The sequence below is a fragment of the Salmo salar genome, chromosome ssa23, assembly GCF_905237065.1.
Source record: "Salmo salar chromosome ssa23, Ssal_v3.1, whole genome shotgun sequence".
Lineage (NCBI taxonomy): Eukaryota > Metazoa > Chordata > Actinopteri > Salmoniformes > Salmonidae > Salmo > Salmo salar.
Genome location: NC_059464.1, coordinates 45,429,587 through 45,453,275, shown reverse-complemented (window position 1 = coordinate 45,453,275; position 23,689 = coordinate 45,429,587). Strand labels below are relative to the sequence as shown.

The 23,689-nt window shown below is 45.3% G+C and overlaps 1 protein-coding gene and 1 non-coding gene across 2 annotated transcripts in view; both read left to right on the top strand.

Annotated features, from left to right (window-relative positions):
• Nucleotides 1–22,087, top strand: part of LOC106584757 (growth arrest-specific protein 2) — a 66,911-nt gene extending 44,824 nt beyond the window's left edge. Inside the window, 6 exon segments of the mRNA XM_045706300.1 lie at nucleotides 1,373–1,514; nucleotides 5,141–5,204; nucleotides 7,863–7,958; nucleotides 7,960–8,098; nucleotides 10,004–10,111; nucleotides 19,550–22,087. Coding sequence (XP_045562256.1) covers nucleotides 1,373–1,514; nucleotides 5,141–5,204; nucleotides 7,863–7,958; nucleotides 7,960–8,098; nucleotides 10,004–10,111; nucleotides 19,550–19,726 — 726 coding nt within the window. The 3' untranslated portion in view covers nucleotides 19,727–22,087.
• On the top strand, nucleotides 4,427–4,503 carry trnat-ugu (transfer RNA threonine (anticodon UGU)). Its single transcript has one exon. It is a non-coding gene; the product is annotated as a tRNA-Thr (tRNA).
• Nucleotides 22,088–23,689: the final 1,602 nt, after the last annotated feature.

Genomic DNA, 23,689 nt, shown 5'->3' with positions numbered 1-23,689 from the left:
CTTTGCTGTTGTTCTGGGATTGATTTGCACTTTTCGCACCAAAGTACTTTCATCTTTAGGAGACAGAACGCGTCTCCTTCCTGAGCGGTATGACGGCTGCGTGGTCCCATGGTGTTTATACTTGCGTACTATTGTTTGTACAGATGAACGTGGTACCTTCAGGCATTTGGAAATTGCTCCCAAGGATGAACCAGACTTGTAGAGGTCTACAATTGTTTTTCTGAGGTCTTGGCTGATTTCTTTTGATTTTCCCATGATGTCAAGCAAAGAGGCACTGAGTTTGAAGGTAGGCCTTGAAATACATCCACAGGTACACCTCCAATTGACTCAAATTATGTCAATTAGCCTATCAGAAGATTCTAAAGCCATGACCTAATTTTCTGGAATTTTCCATGCCGTTTTAAGGCACAGTCAACTTAGTGAATGTAAACTTCTGACCTACTGGAATTGTGATACGGTGAATTATAAGTGAAATAATCTGTCTGTAAACAATTGTTGGAAAAATTACTTGCGTCATGCACAAAGTAGATGTCCTAACCGGCTTTCCAAAACTATAGTTTGTTAAGAATACATTTGTGGAGTGGTTGAAAAACGAGTTTTAATGACTCCAACCTAAGTATATGCAAACTTCCGACTTCAACTGTACTTGGTTGGAACAGAAATGAATCTTCTGTCTTTCTCCCAACATAAGACACACATTGAGAAACACAGAGTCAGCACCACTGGATGAAGATCTGGTGGATGACCTGACAAACTTTTGTTTTGTAACCTTAACCTCTCTCCCTAACCTCTCTCCCTCTAACCTTAACCTCTCTCCCTCTAATCCTAACCTCTCTCCATCTAATCCTAACCTCTCGCCATCTAATCCTAACCTCTCTCCCTAACCTCTCTCCATCTAATCCTAATCTCTGTCCCTAACCTCTCTCCCTAACCTCTCTCCATCTAATCCTAACCTCTCTCCATCTAATCCTAACCTCTCGCCATCTAATCCTAACCTCTCTCCCTCTAATCCTAACCTCTCTCCCTCTAATCCTAACCTCTCTCCCTCTAATCCTAACCTCTCTCCCTAACCTCTCACCCTCTAATCCTAACCTCTCTCCCTCTAATCCTAACCTCTCTCCCTAACCTCTCACCCTCTAATCCTAACCTCTCTCCCTCTAATCCTAACCTCTCGCCCTCTAATCCTAACCTCTCTCCCTCTAATCCCAACCTCTCTCCATCTAATCCTAACCTCTCTCCCTCTAATCCTAACCTCTCTCCATCTAATCCTAACCTCTCGCCCTCTAATCCTAACCTCTCTCCCTCTAATCCTAACCTCTCTCCCTCTAATCCTAACCTCTCTCCATCTAATCCTAACCTCTCTCTCTCTCAGGCCATCCCGTGTTGGAGGATCCCGTGTCGTGCCAGTGCTCCCTCCGGTTCCTTCTTTGCTAGGGACAACACAGCTAACTTCCTGACCTGGTGTCGTCAGGTGGGGGTGGGAGAGACCTGCCTGTTTGAGTCTGAGGGACTGGGTGAGTACAGATGCATGTCCATTTGCCTTAATGCTCTGTATTGATTATTTCAAGCTACAAGGCAACTGACCAAATCGCAGATCTCAGTTGCCTCTCATTAGGTTCTAGAACAATGCATCTGAACGTTTCCTGAATTCACTGAAGTGAAATGAAATTAACCTCAAACCTGGCGAGAAGAGTACATTTCCTCTGATCACAGTCGGTCAGGTTTCCCCCTCTCTCTCCACCCGTGTCCCACTCCCTCTCTCCACCCCTGTCCCACTCTCTCCCTACCCCTGTCCCCCTCTCTCCCCACCCCTGTCCCACTCTCTCCCTACCCCTGTCCCACTCTCTCCCCACCCCTGTCCCACTCTTTCCCCAGTCCTGTCCCACTCTCTCCCCAGTCCTGTCCCACTCTCTCCCCAGTCCTGTCCCACTCTCTCCCCAGTCCTGTCCCCCTCTCTCCCCAGTCCTGTCCCCCTCTCTCCCCAGTCCTGTCCCCCTCTCTCCCCAGTCCTGTCCCACTCTCTCCCCACCCTGTCCCCCTCTCTCCCCAGTCCTGTCCCACTCTCTCCCCAGTCCTGTCCCCCTCTCTCCCCACCCCTGTCCCACTCTCTCCCCACCCCTGTCCCCCTCTCTCCCCACCCCTGTCCCACTCTCTCCCTACCCCTGTCCCACTCTCTCCCCAGTCCTGTCCCACTCTCTCCCCACCCCTGTCCCACTCTCTCCCCAGTCCTGTCCCCCTCTCTCCCCAGTCCTGTCCCCCTCTCTCCCCAGTCCTGTCCCCCTCTCTCCCCAGTCCTGTCCCCCTCTCTCCCCAGTCCTGTCCCACTCTCTCCCCAGTCCTGTCCCCCTCTCTCCCTACCCCTGTCCCACTCTCTCCCCAGTCCTGTCCCCCTCTCTCCCCAGTCCTGTCCCACTCTCTCCCCAGTCCTGTCCCCCTCTCTCCCCACCCCTGTCCCACTCTCTCCCCACCCATCCTCCTCTCTCCCCAGTCCTGTCCCACTCTCTCCCCACCCCTGTCCCCCTCTCTCCCCACCCCTGTCCCCCTCTCTCCCCACCCCTGTCCCACTCTCTCCCCAGTCCTGTCCCCCTCTCTCCCCAGTCCTGTCCCCCTCTCTCCCCAGTCCTGTCCCACTCTCTCCCCAGTCCTGTCCCCCTCTCTCCCCAGTCCTGTCCCCCTCTCTCCCCACCCCTGTCCCACTCTCTCCCCAGTCCTGTCCCCCTCTCTCCCCAGTCCTGTCCCCCCTCTCTCCCCAGTCCTGTCCCCCTCTCTCCCCAGTCCTGTCCCACTCTCTCCCCACCCATCCTCCTCTCTCCCCAGTCCTGTCCCACTCTCTCCCCACCCCTGTCCCACTCTCTCCCCAGTCCTGTCCCCCTCTCTCCCCAGTCCTGTCCCCCTCTCTCCCCAGTCCTGTCCCCCTCTCTCCCCCTCCCTGTCCCACTCTCTCCCCACCCCTGTCCCACTCTCTCCCCAGTCCTGTCCCCCTCTCTCCCCAGTCCTGTCCCCCTCTCTCCCCAGTCCTGTCCCCCTCTCTCCCCAGTCCTGTCCCCCTCTCTCCCCAGTCCTGTTCCCCTCTCTCCCCACCCCTGTCCCCCTCTCTCCCCAGTCCTGTCCCCCTCTCTCCCCAGTCCTGTCCCCCCTCTCTCCCCAGTCCTGTCCCCCTCTCTCCCCACCCCTGTCCCCCTCTCTCCCCAGTCCTGTCCCCCTCTCTCCCCACCCCTGTCCCCCTCTCTCCCTACCCCTGTCCCCCTCTCTCCCCAGTCCTGTCCCCCTCTCTCCCCAGTCCTGTCCCCCTCTCTCCCCATCCTGTCCCACTCTCTCCCCAGTCCTGTCCCACTCTCTCCCCACCCCTGTCCCACTCTCTCCCCACCCCTGTCCCACTCTCTCCCCAGCCCTGTCCCACTCTCTCCCCACCCCTGTCCCACTCTCTCCCCAGTCCTGTCCCACTCTCTCCCCAGCCCTGTCCCACTCTCTCCCCAGTCCTGTCCCACTCTCTCCCCAGTCCTGTCCCACTCTCTCCCCAGTCCTGTCCCCCTCTCTCCCCAGTCCTGTCCTCCTCTCTTGGATGGCTGCAGATGAAATAGCCGAGAATATCGAATCGGCTGTTAGCACTGTTGTGACCAAACTACGCATGAAAGGTTCATTGATTAAGACCAGCTATCCCCTCCTCTCCATTCCTCTCCATTCCTCTCCCTCTCTACACAAGCTCCTCTTCTGTTGTCCACAGACTCCATCCACAATAGCCTGACTTCACACAATACCCATTTGGACAGCAGACTGTCCTGAGACTCCTGTGACTGCCTTGGCTTACCAAATGACTTATATGAACTGTAATGTGTATTTTAAACAGTCGTTCACTGTACAGAACGTCCCAGGAAACACAGAGTAAGAGAAGACAGACAGTGGGGAGTTAGCTGGCTGGCTGGAGAGAGAATATTATGTAAATATTTCACTCAGTATGAGTTTCACTCAGTTGTACAGAGGGGAGTTTCGTGTTGCTCTCTTCTATGCTGTTAAAGTCTACGTCAGTTCCTAGGTTCTGCATTATGTGTCTATGTCCCAAATGGCACCCTATTCCCTATATAGTGCACTGCTTTGAATCAGAGCCCTATGGCATGGTCAAAAGTAGTGCCCTATATAGGGAATAGTGTTCCATTTGGAACACAAGTCTGAATTTAATGTGAAGATGATCTCAGATCATGTCTTGAAATATGCATGAGAATAAACCTGATTGATGTAGGCCACGTCAGCGGTAGAGGTGCAGACGATTCTCATGTTTTTTCTCTCTCTCCTGGTCGGTTTTCTGGCTGACGATTGGTTTATTCCTCTCTGTTTTCAACCCCAGCCAGCTACGCTCCTAGACATTTTATTATTCAGTGAAGAAAAAAAATCTGGATCATTTAGGACTAGAATGGAATAGAACTTCATTGTCCTTCCCTGTAGCTCAGTTGGTAGAGCATGGTGTTTGTAACGCCAGGGTTGTGGGTTCGATTCCCACGGGGGGCCAGCACAGAAAAAAATCAAATAAAAAAGATGTTTAGAAATGAAATGTATGCATTCACTACTGTAAGTCGCTCTGGATAAGAGCGTCTGCTAAATGACGTAAATGTTGTCCACTGTGGTCACAACCACAGTGCGTTACAACAGGGTAGCTAACTGTCCTGTTCTTTCTCCTTCTGGCCTTCTTTTCCCTGTGATGGATTGAATAGTGTATCATCACGGTGTAGCTGTACGACAACAGGTTTGGAGAGCTATTGCTGCCATGATGCATGGTGTGCTGTGTCACACGTCATTATTCCCATCGATCCTCCCACTGTCTGTCACTGTGTTCGTGGAAATCTAGTTTTAGTCTAGAAATTCCTGTTTTGTCGATCTTCCCCCCCCCCAAACAAAAATATTTCCTGTAGCTGTTTTAAGCCCCACACTCATGTTCACCTTAAGCTACCACACCAATATTAAAAAGGCAATCTTTAACAAACAACACTTCTCATTTCCTCTCATACCCATTGGCATGTGCGTATAGGAGTTTTAAACCACTTTAACACAGTTTCAATGAGATAATATTACCACCTGGTCAATTGAGATGTGTTGCAAGGAAGATCATTCACTTAATTAATTCATTTATATTGATTTCTCCTATTAGTTCTTCACAAACAGCCACGGGAAGTGTGTCTGTGTCTCCTCCAGCTGGGAAGGATAGCATCTCGGTAAGAAAGAATTGATGAGGGATTTTCCCTTTTTTATTAAAAATGATTCAATTAAAATGCCTTCAATATCAATTGAATTTGTATGTATGTGTAACGGCCGTCGTCAGAATTAGACCAAGGTGCAGCGGAGGATGTGTTCATCATTAGAATTTTAATTGAAAAAGAGAACGCTACAAAAATAAACAAAAGACGACAGCAAAACAGTCCTGTCAGGATTAACTCTACACAGAAAACAATCACCCACAAAAACCCAAAGGAAAACCAGGCTACTTATGTGTGACTCCCAATCAGCAACAACGAACTACAGCTGTGCCTGATTGGGATCCACACACGGCCCAAAACAAAGAAATACAAAAACATAGAAAAATTAACATAGAACGCCCACCCAATGTAACACCCTGGCCTAACCAAAATAAAGAACAAAAACCCCTCTCTATGGCCAGGGCGTTACAGTATGTTTATATATTATATACATGTGTATTTAAATAAAGTTTGATTATCCTTTTGATTACATCCTCTCAGAAATGATTATCCCTCAGTCTGTAAAAATATCAAATCTAAAGGAGTGAGGCAGTCCCACTCCTAAAATATATATTTTTTAAATTGGATTGAGAGAGTGATGAAATGGCAGTGGTATATATAATCTGTGTGCTGAAATGGCTGTGGGCCAGATTCAACCCCATGCTGCAGTGGTATATATAATCTGTGTGCTGAAATGGCAGTGGTATATATAATCTGTGTGCTGAAATGGGAGTGGGCCAGATTCAACCCCATGCTGCAGTGGTATATATAATCTGTGTGCTGAAATGGCAGTGGGCCAGATTCAACCCCATGCTGCAGTGGTATATATAATCTGTGTGCTGAAATGGCAGTGGGCCAGATTCAACCCCATGCTGCAGTGGTATATATAATCTGTGTGCTGAAATGGCTGTGGGCCAGATTCAACCCCATGCTGCAGTGGTATATATAATCTGTGTGCTGAAATGGCAGTGGGCCAGATTCAACCCCATGCTGCAGTGGTATATATAATCTGTGTGCTGAAATGGCAGTGGGCCAGATTCAACCCCATGCTGCAGTGGTATATATAATCTGTGTGCTGAAATGGCTGTGGGCCAGATTCAACCCCATGCTGCAGTGGTATATATAATCTGTGTGCTGAAATGGCAGTGGGCCAGATTCAACCCCATGCTGCAGTGGTATATAGATCTAAAAGACAATGGCTTTGACTGCCAGACCACCCTAGGCCACTTTAAACCATTGCATTGTTGAATACTTGTTTTTGATTGGCTCGAAGGGCATTCTAGAGCGTAATTTTCCTATAACACACAGTATATTTTCACGGTAGAATTAAAAAGGCTATGGTTCTTAAATGTTCTATGTTTGAGCTGCTTTTGAAAAGCAAAAGTCAAATTGAAAATATTATTGGCATTGTTGTATTCGATTTTCGTAATAGCAAGCTATGACTGATGGTTTGGTTAGCCACACTAGCAAGTCGGTTTGGTTACCACGGCAACTACTGTAGCTTAACTTGTTAGCTACTTCAGTGGCTGTTGTACACATTTCTAGCGGAAAATGTGTTAAATTATAGCCATGGTATAAAAGAGATGGAAAATAATGCAACTCTGTGAAAGGTCATTTCCACTCAGCTGGTGCGTTGTGGAACACACCTTCCATGTTGTTTATTATTCTCTGCTGAGGAACACACCTTCCATGTTGTTTATTATTCTCTGCTGAGGAACACACCTTCCATGTTGTTTATTATTCTCTGCTGAGGAACACACCTTCCATGTTGTTTATTATTCTCTGCTGAGGAACACACCTTCCATGTTGTTTATTATTCTCTGCTGAGGAACACACCTTCCATGTTGTTTATTATTCTCTGCTTAGGAACACACCTTCCATGTTGTTTATTATTCTCTGCTTAGGAACACACCTTCCATGTTGTTTATTATTCTCTGCTGAGGAACACACCTTCCATGTTGTTTATTATTCTCTGCTGAGGAACACACCTTCCATGTTGTTTATTATTCTCTGCTGAGGAACACACCTTCCATGTTGTTAATTATTCTCTGCTGAGGAACACACCTTCCATGTTGTTTATTATTCTCTGCTGAGGAACACACCTTCCATGTTGTTTATTATTCTCTGCTGAGGAACACACCTTCCATGTTGTTTATTATTCTCTGCTGAGGAACACACCTTCCATGTTGTTTATTATTCTCTGCTGAGGAACACACCTTCCATGTTGTTAATTATTCTCTGCTGAGGAACACACCTTCCATGTTGTTTATTATTCTCTGCTGAGGAACACACCTTCCATGTTGTTTATTATTCTCTGCTGAGGAACACACCTTCCATGTTGTTTATTATTCTCTGCTGAGGAACACACCTTCCATGTTGTTAATTATTCTCTGCTGAGGCGTTGTCAAACACACCTTCCATGTTGTTAATTATTCTCTGCTGAGGAACACTCCTTCCATGTTGTTTATTATTCTCTGCTGAGGAACACACCTTCCATGTTGTTTATTATTCTCTGCTGAGGAACACTCCTTCCACGTTGTTAATGATTTTCCATAGAATGCGTAGCCCCTCGTTGATTATCCCTTAAGTAATGTATACCTTAATGTAAACTGATTTTCCCATTGTCTCTTTCTTTAGGTACAACGTGGAGCCTCCAGGGCTTATCAAGCTGGAGAAGGAGATAGAACAGGAGGAGTTAGCACCTCTACCTTCACCTGTCTCCCTCTCTCCATCCCCCTCATCCCCCCTCTCCAACCCCCTCTCCATCCCCCTCTCCAAACCCCCCATTCCCCTCTCCAAACCCCCCATCCCCCTCTCCTACCAAGTGCTCGTCGTCTAGCCAGAAGAGCACAGGGAAGCTGTTGGATGATGCAGTGAGTTGGGTTGTAAAATTCCCTGAATTTCAAGAAATACTGAACTTTTCCATGGATATTTCTGGGAATTTCTGAGGATTACCAGTAATTTGTGGTGGTTTTAGACCCTTATTGACCTCCCTACTAATCTGGTGTTTAACTATAACAGAAATCTCCACAAGAATAGTAAACAAACAAGACACTTGACCAACTGGGGATATTGTGTTAGTCCCCACAAGGTGAAATGCTATTTCTAGAGGGTTAAGGGTTATGTTTAGAATGATGGTTAATGTTGTTGGAGGCCAGAGAGAGGTGCTGATTCAGGAGGTAGGCTGTTCCAGAGAGAGGTGCTGATTCAGGAAGTAGGCTGTTCCAGAGAGAGGTGCTGATTCAGGAGGTAGGCTGTTCCAGAGAGAGGTGCTGATTCTGGAGGTAGGCTGTTCACATGACTGTTACATGGAGCAGATATTTTCTGACAAGATGCTTATATACCAGCCCCTCATCACACCTTAACAGACCTTTTCTGAGGAGATGCTTCAATACCAGCCCCTCATCACACCTGAACAGCCTTGGATATCAGTGTAGGCTTGCTGTGGCGATATTGGGAAGTCTGGGTCACGTTAAACAGGCTGACTGTACCTGGCCTTCAGATAGCAGTCTGGGCCATGTTTACACGCTGACTGTACCTGGCCTTCAGATAGCAGTCTGGGTCATGTTTACACGCTGACTGTACCTGGCCTTCAGATAGCAGTCTGGGTCATGTTTACACGCAGACTGTACCTGGCCTTCAGATAGCAGTCTGGGTCATGTTTACACGCTGACTGTACCTGGCCTTCAGATAGCAGTCTGGGTCATGTTTACACGCTGACTGTACCTGGCCTTCAGATAGCAGTCTGGGTCATGTTTACACGCTGACTGTACCTGGCCTTCAGATAGCAGTCTGGGCCATGTTTACACGCTGACTGTACCTGGCCTTCAGATAGCAGTCTGGGTCATGTTTACACGCTGACTGTACCTGGCCTTCAGATAACAGGCCTACATAAGATGAGGATAGAGAGGTACTGCTCTGTATCAGCAGTCATGGCAGCCTTGCTGTGTGGAGGAGAAGGTGCTGTCTGTTTCCCCAGGGGTTCAGATGGTGCTATCTGTTTCCCCAGGGGTCCAGAAGGTGCTGTCTGTTTCCCCAGGGTTCCAGAAGGTGCTGTCTGTTTCCCCAGGGTTTCAGAAGGTGCTGTCTGTTTCCCCAGGGGTTCAGAAGGTGCTGTCTGTTTCCCCAGGGTTCCAGAAGGTGCTGTCTGTTTCCCCAGGGGTCCAGAAGGTGCTGTCTGTTTCCCCAGGGGTTCAGAAGGTGCTGTCTGTTTCCCCAGGGGTCCAGAAGGTGCTGTCTGTTTCCCCAGGGGTTCAGAAGGTGCTGTCTGTTTCCCCAGGGGTCCAGAAGGTGCTGTCTGTTTCCCCAGGGGTCCAGAAGGTGCTGTCTGTTTCCCCAGGGGTTCAGAAGGTGCTGTCTGTTTCCCCAGGGGTCCAGAAGGTGCTGTCTGTTACCCCAGGGGTTCCAGAAGGTGCTGTCTGTTTCCCCAGGGGTCCAGAAGGTGCTGTCTGTTTCCCCAGGGGTTCCAGAAGGTGCTGTCTGTTTCCCCAGGGGTTCAGAAGGTGCTGTCTGTTTCCCCAGGGGTCCAGAAGGTGCTGTCTGTTACCCCAGGGGTTCCAGAAGGTGCTGTCTGTTTCCCCAGGGGTCCAGAAGGTGCTGTCTGTTTCCCCAGGGGTCCAGAAGGTGCTGTCTGTTTCCCCAGGGGTTCAGAAGGTGCTGTCTGTTTCCCCAGGGGTTCAGAAGGTGCTGTCTGTTTCCCTAGGGGTCCAGATATCTGTCCTGAAATGCGAATTTGTGTCTTCAAATCAAGTATTTTAAAGTGTGTGTGTGTGTGTCAGGTGAAGCATATCTCGGAGGACCCTCCCTGCAAGTGTTCCAATAAGTTCTGTGTGGAGAGACAGGCCCAGGGCCGCTACCGCTTTGGAGAGAAGATGCTATTCATCAGGGTGGGTGCAACACATCACACACACACCCCGTGTAGGATAGAATATGCTATTCACCAGTGTGGGTGACACCTCATTTTATAGCTTGTTACACAAGAACCTTGTTTTTGCTTGTTTAAAGGGGAACTCCACTTCCCTTTGGTATTTTTGTTGTTCTTTGTAGAGACGGTGTGAAATGGAGGGTTAACCACTGGACCAACCTCTGGAACAAGAACCTTGTTTTTCTAACATGATTTTCTAGTTCCGCACGGTTCAGCCACTTAGCTCGCAGGCAGCTGGACTTTAAATTGTGTGGACAGTGGGATCAAATCTGAAGCATTGAAATCTGATGTAAATGATTTACTGTAAGTGATTTACACTGGGGTTGTGTTGTTACATATTGCTGTGGATATTCCCATATGAAAAATACTACAGTTTACTATGGAATACTATAGTACTTACTATAGAATTCTATTGTAAACTGTAGTATACTATAGTATTTACTATATAATTATATTGTAAACTGTAGTATACTGTAGAATACTATACTACATACTGTAGTATCCCTCGATCATGTGTAGTACTTACTATAAAATGTACGTATTCTACAGTATAGACTTAATCTCGGGCTTAACAACACCATATCAATATATCCTCCAAACACCAGCTTCTCGGGCATTATCACCTAATTGTAGTATGCTGTAAAATACTACAATAAATACTACAGTATTATCCACACAAAAAAAACAGTAGTAAAATCTACAGTAATGTCCGCAAAAACACTACACTTTTCCCCTCCGTATCCTTACTTGTACCACTCGTAAGGGAGAAACCTACATGCCAAGTCTAGACCATATATTGTGTTCCCTATAGATATAGAAAAGAGCAGAAGCTCTGAACTCTCCTGGCAGAACCCAGACCTACCTACAGTTTATGGAACATTTTGCTATTTGTTTTTCTCCAGTTGCTTTCCTCAAGGAGAAAGCCCCCCACTTCTATGTCAAAGATATTAAAACCAAAATACTACAGTAATGTCCCCAAAAATCCTACAGTAATTACTAGAATATATTACAGTATGCAAAAACACTACTGTAAATATTACAGTATACTCCAATCCACAAAAACACTACATTAATTACCATAGTATATTGTATAGTATTTTTTTTCACTACATTATTTATACTAGTATTAACTGTAAATACTACAGTATGATATATTAAATGCTACAGTATTCACTGTAGTGTCTTTGTGGACTTCATTCAGTGAATACAATCAAATAAAATAAAATAAAAAACATATTTAACCTTTATTTAACTAGGCAAGTCAGTTAAGAACAAATTCTTATTTACAATGACAGCCTACACTGGCCAAACCCGGACGACGCTGGGCCAATTGTGCGGTACCCTATGGGACTCCCAATCACGGCCGGTTGTGATACAGCCTGGATTTGAACCAGGGTGTCTGTAGTGACACCTCTAGAACTGAGATGCAGTGCCTTAGACCACTGCACCACTCGGGAGCCCCAGCATATAAATATAGTAGACCTATAGTATAATATAATATTTGTTTATATGAGTTGACATGCCAGGTATGAATATGGATTGTACGCCGTCTACAGAATCTCTTACTTACTTAGGCCCATTGCTCCTTAGTGTCCTCAGGGACCATAGACCATCTATGACTACAGATGGCTGTTGAATGACTCATCCTATTCTGTCCCCATTGCAAACCCACTCTTTTCTCATTGTTCTGAGATTTGATGAGTCTGAATTTAATGAGTCTGGATTTTAGTTGACCCAATTTTTGCCCACAGACTTCGTTGTTTTTTGAACTGTCACTTTTTGTCCGGGTTTTATCCAGGCTGGATTATATGGGGTTTCAGTTCACCAACAATAAGGTTCTTTATCTCAATGTAAGGTCACAGGTCGTGTCCCAAATGGCACCCTATTCTCTCTATAGTGCACTACTTTAGACCAGATTCCCTGGTCAAAAACAGTGCACTAACTAAAAGGGTGCCATTTGGAACACTGCCACGTTCATACCGTTACAGTCACGGTGCACATTGCAGTGTGTTGATATTTGGACTGCCTGACTGTGGGATAACAGACGTCCATTGTCTCTGCTGGTAGCAGCTCCTCTGCTGCTGAGAGGCTTCATTTACTGGGGATGGTATTCCAACTATGTCTGTCTCTAGGCCAAGAGGCCAACCCATGGAGAGATATATAAAAAGGACTCCTCCTTGTATTGTCCCTGCTAAAACAGGTTCTATCCATCTAGTCAGCCAGGGTTGATGTGGTTCTGGTTCCCCCACTGTACTGGGAGAAGAGAGCCCTCAGGTTCAATCCAACAGGCTTGATAAATAGTCCATAGGGTTAGAAAAGATGCTTGAGGATAATGCTATTATTGTTGCCATGGTGCTAACAGCACTTATTAATAATCCTCCCCATTTACATAAAATAGTATTTTCTTATGTAGCTAAATAAATACTGTACCTCAAACAAACCTTACAAAAAGCACCGTGCACGAATGAAGTCTATTGACAAGTACAGATTGGTTGAGGGAGCATTGGTGCCCTTGGGATCTGTGGTTACTTGGCAACCTCCAGCCAGGATTCACACGTCTGAGAACGAGGATGCTGTGGAAGGAGGATCTGGACTGTAGTTCGAGATGTGCTGACAATCCACTCTAGAAAGACCCTCTACTGGTAGCCCAGCTTCTGGATGGACAACTCTGTAAGGATCACAACTGGAGAATAGGACAGGTTCCTAATGTTAGCCCGGTTTTCACCGGACATGGACCAGTGTTCAGCGTCTGAAATAAACCTTTTGGTCCGATTTAGTGCCCTCTACTGACAGATAGCTGAAATATACAGTGAACGTCAGTCCACTGATCATAACATGAACATCGCAAAATAAAAAAAGGATATACGAGGAGAAAAATATCCACCAAAATACCATCCAGTGTCTATCTATCTGGAAGCATGCTTTCCTCTTAGAAAATATGTTCTACTGTGCAAAATGTGAATACCCAGCATTCGCTGACTGCCTTTTGTACTATAGACAGTGTTTCTTTCAACCATACATGAGAGTTGCTGAGCAACCAAGGACAAGTCACAACCGAAGGCGAGAGTCTTGATTCTTCTTTGTCCATGACTGTTCATATTAGAACCCAAGAATGCACCTCTTAGATTCTAGAGCGTTGGATGGAATGGAACGTCTGTTACTGTGTGTTTTTATATGTGAGCTTCCTGCTAAACAATTCCAGCAGCTCATAGGTGTGACCCTCAACCTCTCACTCTAGGTTCTCACCACAGCGCTCTGCCTTCACTGAGAGGGAAGGTTTAATTAAAATTCCTGCAGTGTTAATGCCCTCTCCCTTTCTCGCTCTCTCTCTCCCCCTCTCTCTCTCCCTCCCCCCCTCTCTCTCTCCCTCCCTCTCTCTCTCCCCCTCTCTCTCTCCCTCCCCCTCTCTCTCCCTCCCCCTCCCCCCTCTCTCTCTCCCTCTCTCTCTCCCCCTCTCTCTCTCCCTCCCCCTCCCCCCTCTCTCTCTCCCTCCCTCTCTCTCCCTCCCTCTCTCTCTCACCCTCCCCCTCTCTCTCACCCTCCCCCTCTCTCTCTCCACTCTGCCTCTTCTCTAATAAAATGCATTGCTGACAGGTCAGAAATATCATCCTTTGCTAGGAGAGAAATTAGTTTTCAGCCCACAGTCATCTGAAGACAAAATAAAAAGTGTTGTGGTGCAATGGAATCATGTCCTTCAGGAGAAAAGCCAAGGATGTTGGCTTATACAAAGCTGGCCCCTTATCCTCCAGCTAAAAAGCCAAGGATGTGGGCTTATACAAAGCTGGCCCCTTATCCTCCAGCTAAAAAGTCAAGGATGTTGGCTTATACAAAGCTGGCCCCTTATCCTCCAGCTAAAAAGCCAAGGGTGTGGGCTTATACAAAGCTGGCCCCTTATCCTCCAGCTAAAAAGCCAAGGGTGTGGGCTTATACAAAGCTGGCCCCTTATCCTCCAGCTAAAAAGCCAAGGGTGTTGGCTTATACAAAGCTGGCCCCTATCCTCCAGCTAAAAAGCCAAGGGTGTGGGCTTATACAAAGCTGGCCCCTATCCTCCAGCTAAAAAGCCAAGGGTGTAGGCTGGGTGTAGTGTACAGTATATAGAAGAATGAATACCCTGTCCCTTGGCCTTCCACAAGCAGTCAGTCTGTGGAGACTGACCTTCTCAGCCCTTCTCGGTAAATGAATGTGTTGTACCTTTACTGAGGGGACTGACCAATCTGAAATGTTGAGATCACAGAAGGCCACCCCCAGGCTCCCCTCTCTCTGCTGGGTACAAATCTAGCTGGGGTCCCCCTGTCTCCCAGCACCATAGATTAATGATTGAAAAGGCCTCTGTACCAAAAGCCCATTATATTCCCTAGTCACAGAGCCTTGGGGACAATACTGTCATGATTGGAACCACTGCCCTGCCAATGGACTGTTGATTGATTCTGTTAAATGTTTGATGTTATTACATTATGCTGCTGGAGGCTTGACGGAGAGCAAGCTACATGCACTATCAATCAAATGTATTTATAAAGCCCTTGTTACATCAACCAATGTCACAAAGTGCTATACAGAAACCCAGCCGAAAACCCCAAACAGCAAGAGGGTTTAATTAAAATTCCTGCAGAGTAGTAACTCCCTCTGTCTCGCTCTCCCCCCCTCTCGCTCTCCTTTTCTCTCTCTCCTCTCCCCCCCTCCTCTCTCTCTCGCTCTCCCTTTCTCTCTCTCCACATCTACATGACCAAAAGTATGTGGACACCTGCACATAAAACATCTCATTCCAAAATCATGGGCATTAATATGGAGTTGGTCCCCCCTTTGCTGCTATAACAGCATTCACTCTTCTGGGAAGGCTTTCCACTAGATGTTGGAACATTGGTGTGGGGACTTGCTTCCATTCAGCCATGAGCATTAGTGAGGTCGGGCACTGATGTTGGGTGATTAGGCCTGACTCTTAGTCGGCATTCCAATTCATGCCAAAGACATTCGATGGGGTTGAGGTCAGGGCTCTGTGCAGGCCAGTCAAGTTCATCCACACCGATCTCAACAAACTATTTCTGTATGGACCTCGCTTTTGTGCTGAAACAGGAAAGAGCTTTCCCCAAACTGTTGCCACAAAGTTGAAAGCACAGAATCGTCTAGAATGTAATTGTATGGTGTAGCTTTAAGATTTCCCTCCACTGGAACTAAAGGGCCTAGCCAGAACCATGAAAAACAGCCCAGACCATTATTCCTCCTCCACCAAACTTTACAGTTGGCAATATGCATTCGGGCAGGTAGCATTCTCTTGGCATTCGCCAAACTCAGATTCATCTGTCGGACTGCCAGATGGTGAAGCGTGATTCATCATATCTGTAAATAGCCTGAAAATAACCTCACACTCAATGTCAACAAAACAAAGGAGATGATCGTGGACTTCAGGAAACAGCAGGGGGAGCGGCCCCCCGTCCACATCGACGGGACAGTAGTGGAGAGGGTGGAAAGTTTTAAGTTCCACGGGCGTACACATCACGGACAAACTGAAATGGTCCACCCACACAGACAGCGTGGTGAAGAAGGCGCAGCAGCGCCTCTTCAACCTCAGGAGGCTGAAGAAATTCGGCTTGTCACCAAAAAACACTCACAAACCTTTACAGATGCACAATCGAGAGCATCCTGTCGGGCTGTATCACCGCCTGGTACGGCAACTGCTCAGCCCACAACCGTAAGGCTCTCCAGAGGGTAGTGAGGTCTGCACAACGCATCACCGGGGGCAAACTACCTGCCCTCCAGGACACCTACACCACCCGATGTCACAGGAAGGCCAAAAAGATCATCAAGGACAACAACCACCCGAGCCATTGCCTGTTCACCCCGCTATCATCCAGAAGGCGAGGTCAGTACAGGTGCATCAAAGCTGGGACAGAGAGACTGAAAAACAGCTTCTATCTCAAGGCCATCAGACTGTTAAACAGCCGTCACTAACGTTGAGTGGCTGCTGCCAACATACTGACTCAACTCTAGCCACTTTAATAATGAAAGAATTGATGTAATAAATGTATCACTAGCCACTTTAAACAATGCCACTTTATATAATGTTTACATACCCTACATTACTCATCTCATATGTATATACTGTACTCTATACCATCTACTGCATCTTGCCTATGCCGTTCGGCCATCGCTCATCCATATATTTATATGTACATATTCTTATTCATTCCTTTACACTTGTGTGTATAAGGTAGTTGTTGTGAAATTGTTAGGTTAGATTACTTGTTCGATATTACTGCACGGTCGGAACTAGAAGCACAAGCATTTCGCTACACTCGCATTAACATCTGCTAACCATGTGTATGTGACAAATAAGATTTAATTTGATTTAGCCCATCCAACTACCTCATCCCCATACTGTTATTTATTTATTTTGCTCCTTTGCACCCCAGTATCTCTACTTGCACATTCATCTTCTGCACATCTATCACTCCAGTGTTTAGTTGCTAAATTGTAATTACTTCGCCACTACGGCCTATTTATTGCCTTACCTCCCTAATCTTACCTCATTTGCACACACTGTATATAGATTTTTTCCTATTGTGTTATTTATTGACTGTACGTTTGTTTATTCCACGTGTAACTCTGTTGTTTGTGTCACACTGCTTTGCTTTATCTTGGCCAGGTCGCAGTTGTAAATGAGAACTTGTTCTCAACTGGCCTACCTGGTTAAATAAAGGTGAAAAAAAAAAAAAAATACAGAGATTGCATTTCCACTGCTCCAGAGTCCAATGGCGGCGAGCTTTACACCACTCTAGCCAACGCTTGGCATTGCGCATGGTGATCTTAGGCTTGTATGCAGCTGCTCAACCATGGAAACCCATTTCATGAAGCTCCCGACGAACAGTTAGTGCTTACGTTGCTTCCAGATGCAGTTTGGAACTCGGCAGTGAGTGTTTTAACCGACAGACTATTTTTACACCCTATGCGTTTCAGCATTATGCGGTCCCATTCTGTGAGATTGTGTGGCCTACCATTTCGCAGCTGAGCTGTTGTTGCTCCTAGACGTTTCCACTTCACAATAACAGCCTTTACAGTTGATCGGGGCAGATGTAGCAGGGCAGAAATGTGACGAACTGACTTGTTAGAAAGGTGGCATTGTATGACGGCATGTCCACATACTTTTGTCTATATAGTGCATATGGGTGTGGGGAACACTCTCTTACCTTCTTCCTGTCAGACCTGATTAAGTGTACATTGTTGTGTTTGGCCTTCCCTGTAGCTCAGTTGGTAGAGCATGGTGTTTGCAACACCAGGGTTGTGGGTTCGATTCCCATGGGGGGCCAGAACAGAAAAAAAACAAATGTATGAAATGTATGCATTCACTACTGTAAGTCGCTCTGGATAAGAGCGTCTGCTAAATGACTAAAATGTAAATGTAAAAATGTGTTTGGCCATCAAGGCTAACAGTCAGCAACAATCAGCAGTGTGCCTGCACTGGGTCAAACTGGTACTTCCTGTCAGTGACACTCTAAATGTTTAGCTTCTGATTTGTTATCTTGTTGTTTATCACACCATTAGTAGAATGCATATGACCTGGGGTTCCCATCCAGTTAAAAACACAACGTATGAGGTTATGGACATTTATTCTTTTGTGTGTTTGGTTTTACTGTAGTAAAACAATGAAATCCAGACAAGTGGGGACATTTTTCCCGGTCCACACAAGGAAAAAGGCTATTTTAGGCTTTGGTTTTGGATGAGAATCAATTGTTTGGTTCCAACAACGATAGTAAAACAAATGTTTGTGTCTGATGACAATGGCAGCGTCTTTTTACTTCCCTCTCCTGCTATTTATTGGTGTGGCGTAAGAGGTTGCCATGGTACCCAACCCACCCAGAAAATGTGCAATATGTAGCAGGCAGCATGAGGTATTAAACAGTTGTAATTTAAATTAAACAGAATGTTGCTGTATAAAATGCAGCCCACGTTACAATGTATTGGTTAACCACAGCATGTTGATTTCTAGTTGAGTCATTTATTAGTGAAAAGGAATCCAACAATGCCATTGTTAATGATGTGCGAATATTGTACTAAACAAAAATATGAAAAGGAACATGCAACAATTAAAGATTTTACTGAGTTACATTTCATATAAGGAAATCAATCAATTTAAATAAATAAATTAGGCCCTAATCTATGGATTTCACATTATTGGGCAGGGGCGCAGTCATGGGTGGGCCTGGGAGGGCATAGCCACACCCACTTGGGAGACTGGCCCACCCACATTGGAGCAAGGTCCAGCCAATCAGAATGAGTTTTTCCCAACAAAAGGGCTTTATTTCAGACAGAAATACACCCTCAGTTTCATCAGCTGTCAAGGGTGGCTGGTCTCAGACGACCCCTCAGGGGGAGGGGCTGGATGTGGAGACCCTGGGTTGGCGTGGTTACACGTGGTCTGCGGTTGTGAGGCCGGTTGGACGTACTGCCAAATTCTCTAAAAGGATATATAATAGGAGGTTTATGGTAGAGAACTTAACATTCAATTCTCTGGCAACAGCTCTGGTGGACATTCCTGCAGTCAGCATACCAATTTGCACACTCCCTCAAAACTTGAGACATCTGTGGCATTGTGTTGTGTGACAAAACTGCACGTTTTAGTGGCCTTTTATTGTCCCCCGGCACAAAGTGCACCTGTGTAATGATCATGTTATTTTAATCAGCTTCTTAATATGCCAGATCTGTCAGGTGGATGGATTATCTTGGCATGGTAGAAATGCTCACTAACAGGGATGTAAACTAATTTGTGCACCAAACATTTGAGAGAAATAAGATTTCTGTGCGTATGGAACATTTCTAGGATCTTTTATTTCAGCTCATGAAACCAACACTTTACATGTTGTATTCATATTTTGTTCAGTGTAGTAGTACTAGCTGTGAAACATGGAATCAATACATGTTGTTTTGTTCAGTGTAGTAGTACTAGCTGTGAAACATGGAATCAATACATGTTGTATTCATATTTTGTTCAGTGTAGTAGTACTAGCTGTGAAACATGGAATCAATACATGTTGTATTCATATTTTGTTCAGTGTAGTAGTACTAGCTGTGGATTCTAGAGATTACCAACTAATACAAAAGGCCATTTCAAATCTGGACCTCAAAGCCAGTTCCATTGTGATTTTTATTCTTCCCCTCTAATCAAGGTCTGATTTAGACCTGGGACACCAAGTGAGTTCTATTAATAATCAGGTAGAACAGAAAATCAGCAGTACTCTAGACCTCTAGGATCTGATTTGAATACCCCTGTACTACACCATGAAATTATATTGTCAGCTAAAGATTATCCCAGTTTTTACATATGTTTGTTATTCGTCTTGCCTGGGATAAAGCAGAACACACATGTTAATTTGTGAACACTGAATGGACAATAATCTTCTTCTCCTAGATGCTACACAACAAGCATGTGATGGTGCGTGTGGGAGGAGGCTGGGAGACCTTTGAGAGCTACCTTCTGAAACACGACCCATGTCGGATGCTCCAGATCTCCAGAGTGGAGGGGAAGACCTCTCCCATGTACTCCATGTCCTCAGACGTGGCCGTACACTACCGCAGCAAGAAGTAAAGATGGCAGCACCCCACCGCAACAATAAGTAAAGATGGCCACACACCACCGCAGCAAGAACTAAAGATGGCCACACACCACCGCAGCAAGAAGTAAAGATGGCCACACACCACCGCAGCAAGAAGTAAAGATGGCAGCACCCCACCGCAGCAAGAAGTAAAGATGGCCACACACCACCGCAGAAAGAAGTAAAGATGGCCACACACCACCGCAGCAAGAAGTAAAGATGGCCACACACCACCGCAGCAAGAAGTAAAGATGGCCACACACCACCGCAGCAAGAAGTAAAGATGGCCACACACCACCGCAGCAAGAAGTCTCCGTTACAGCACCAATTGGTGGATTTAAAAATACTCTGATCTTGTATATTATTTAGGGTTAGGAAAGTATTCTGAACAAAAATATAAAATGCAACATGCAACAATTTCAAAGATTTTGATGAGTTACAGTTTTATATAAGGAAATCAGTCAATTGAAATAAATGCATTGGGCCCTAATCTATGGATTTCACATGCCTGGGCAGGGGCTCAGCCATGGTTGGGAAGGGCATAGGCCCACCCACTTGGGAGCCAGGTCGACCCACTTGGGAGCCAGGCCCAGCCAATCAGAATGAATTTTTCCCCACAAAAGGGATTTATTACAGACAGAAATACTCCTCCACACAGCTCTGGTGGACATTCCTGCAGCCAGCATGCCAATTGCAATTTAATCAGCTTCTTGATATGCCACACCTGTCAGGTGGATGGATTATCTTGGCAAAGGAGAAATGCTCACTAACAGGGATGTAAACAAATTTGTGCACAACATTTGCGAGAAATAAGCTTCTTATGCGTATGGAACATTTCTGGGATCTTTTATTTCAGCTCGTGAAACATGAGACCAACACCTTTACATGTTGCATTTATATTTTTGTTCAGTTTATTTTGAATAATAAAAAAACTGTTTTGGATAACTTTTAGGCACAACATATATTGGTGAATCAAAAATAGTGATTAGATTCATCCTGAAAGTTGACATATTCAATTGTTGAAACCATGAAATATTGGAAAGTGAGAAATGTGTACAAGAGAGGTTGAACGGTAGTCTATATAGTAGTCTATAAATAAACCATAATCCCCACTCATCATGGAACTGTGATGACAACGGTCGTGAACCGTACGCCAGGCTAACCTGCTACGGTGTGGTCTTGAGTTCCATAATGATTCAATCAGGCTACATGTCCTAAATTACTGCACAACTGGCTAACACGTTAGGCTAATATGATCTATGATTATCAGGAACAACCACACCAACGTGACGGGAGGGGAGAACTAACGATGTAATGGAGTGATGCAAAATGTAATGAAGCTAACAGTAAAGTGACAGTTTATTTGGGTATTACCGTGGAGATCCTATGCAATTACTGTGTGAGAATAGTGTTAGTTCTATCGGGGAAAAGAAAGATGTTTCACTTAAGAACAGACTGGTTGCTCGACCTTATTGTTTCATAACGCGTAAAGAGGTGGTGGAGTTAAATCAAGGTTAGAATCTGTAGACTCACCTCTGCCACACCTTCATTTCTTTGATCTCCTCCCCAAAGGAATATCGGGTGAATAGCATGCTATTCTCATGCTTAACTTCAAGGTCAGAAAACGCATAAGAATCGGTATTTTTTTTTTTTAAAGGCAATTACTTGCCATTTACGCGCGGTCAGATAGGAATTCCCTCCATAAGGATTTAGTTATTTGGGATGTATGAATTTATAGATCGTTCCTTTGACGATAGCTAACTGGTGATGGTTACCTACTACCGGAGCGAGAAATTAAGACGTTCATGATGAGGCTGTGACTTCCTGTATCTGGTCTTGCATCTCTCCTAGATGATGTCGGCCACAGCAGTGCTTGAAGCGGAATAAAAAACTAAATGCTGGTACTCATTTTAGATGCCGGCGGCAGTTTGAGGTGCTGGAGTAGTTTAAAGATGAGCACCACCTCAACTCATGCAGTGATTGCATCTCTTCTAGATTATGTAAAGTACAAAACAGACGGTGGGCAGCAGGCTTGAGTTATCCATCACCTGACCTTGCTGTCACAAACGACTAGGGCCCTGTTTTGTTTCACGACAGTTGTTTGGGTGCAATAAATTAACTTAATTTCTGACATCAAATTCAACAAAAATGATGCAGGAATGCTAATCTTATGTTTCTAAAAAATTATTTCAGAACATTCTTGTGCTTTGAGGTGGAATGACCCATAAAATATTTTAACCATTTTAAATTTGACAGAAATGTGATTTATTGTTCTGTTAGAACAATCTATGCAATGATTGACTTTTTTTGCCTGGGATTGAGGCTGGAATGTGCTACTAAAAGCATGTTTGTTACCTTGGGTAGTTCGGTTGTCAGTGATTTTCTTTGTTAGTTCCCTTTGTGAGCGACATTGAGTTTGTCTTGTGGGAACGTAACAATTGAATGAATGCTAAAACAAAGTTTAAAGGGGTTCAAAGCCACTAGTAAGGGGTTGACACAGCATGGATGCAAACTGAAAGTTAGCAAAGCCACTAGTAAGGGGTTGACACAGCATGGATGTACACTGAAAGTTAGCAAAGACACTAGTAAGGGGTTGACACAGCATGGATGCAAACTGAAAGTTAGCAAAGCCACTAGTAAGGGGTTGACACAGCATGGATGCAAACTGAAAGTTGGCAAAGCCACTAGTAAGGGGTTGACACAGCATGGATGCAAACTGAAAGTTAGCAAAGCCACTAGTAAGGGGTTGACACAGCATGGATGCAAACTGAAAGTTAGCAAAGCCACTAGTAAGGGGTTGACACAGCATGGATGCACACAGCATGGATGCAAACTGAAAGTTGGCAAAGCCACTAGTAAGGGGTTCTAACAGACAGCCATCGCGGATGCACACCTAGGTTTGCCTCTGAAAAAACGAACTAAAAGGAAAACCCACAGCAATTTAGAATAGGTAGTAAGACTATGGAGCAAAACAAGCAGGGCAAACCAAAGCTCAGCCTTCTTTCAAATTTAAGTTGAACTCACACCTCAGCTGATGTAGTGCTCAAGTTCAACTGGAGCACTTGGCCAGCCAGTCCTAAGTAGCACCTGGGCCAACAGGTGAAACACCTTCCCACTGAGATGGCAACCAGCACAGTTGTAACAACTGACAGGGTGCACAGATTACCACCTTATGTGCTAAATGTCCAACCTAAAAATACATTAAAAAATGGAGGGAAAAACCTGTAACACGGCTGTAATAATGGGTATATTCTGAACTAGTGAGTGATAGTTGAATATGTTTGAATATGCAGCTACACTACAGAAGTCATGGCTAGAACACATTTTAAATGTAATACTTTCCTTCACAAGTACAGGCTTACCACATCCAGGGATTTAAACTGGGTTATTTTTGCCCACAATTATATCATAATGGAAGTCACCTGTTTCAAATGCTACATTACCATGTTATGTCCTAAATATGAACAGTTATGAATTTGTTCTACATTTGTCATTTAGCAGACTCATCTTAAAATAGCTAGGTGGGACAAAAATCTCACAGGCATAGAAAGACCATTTTTCCTCAGATATAGGGGGGGGGGGGGTTTACTTAAAATGCTGTTTGAAGAGGTACGGTTTGATGTTTTCAGAAGATGGGCAGGGACTCAGCTGTTCTAGTTTCAGGGGGAAGCTGGTTCCACATCGGGGTGCTGGGACAGAAGAGCTTGGACTGGGGAGCTGCCCTCCTGTAGGGCTGGGAGTGCCAAGAGATGGTAGAACAGAATGCTCAGGTTGGGTGTAGTGTTTGAGCATAGCAGTATGGAGGGCAGGTCATCTTGCTGTTCAGTACCCAAGTGACATGGTCAAACTTACTGCCTCCTTTTGGTAGTTTAACCCGACAACTTCATGGTATCTATTACACCTCATCCCCAGGAAAATTGCTAGAGCCAGCTGGTGGACATTTCCATTGTGATACT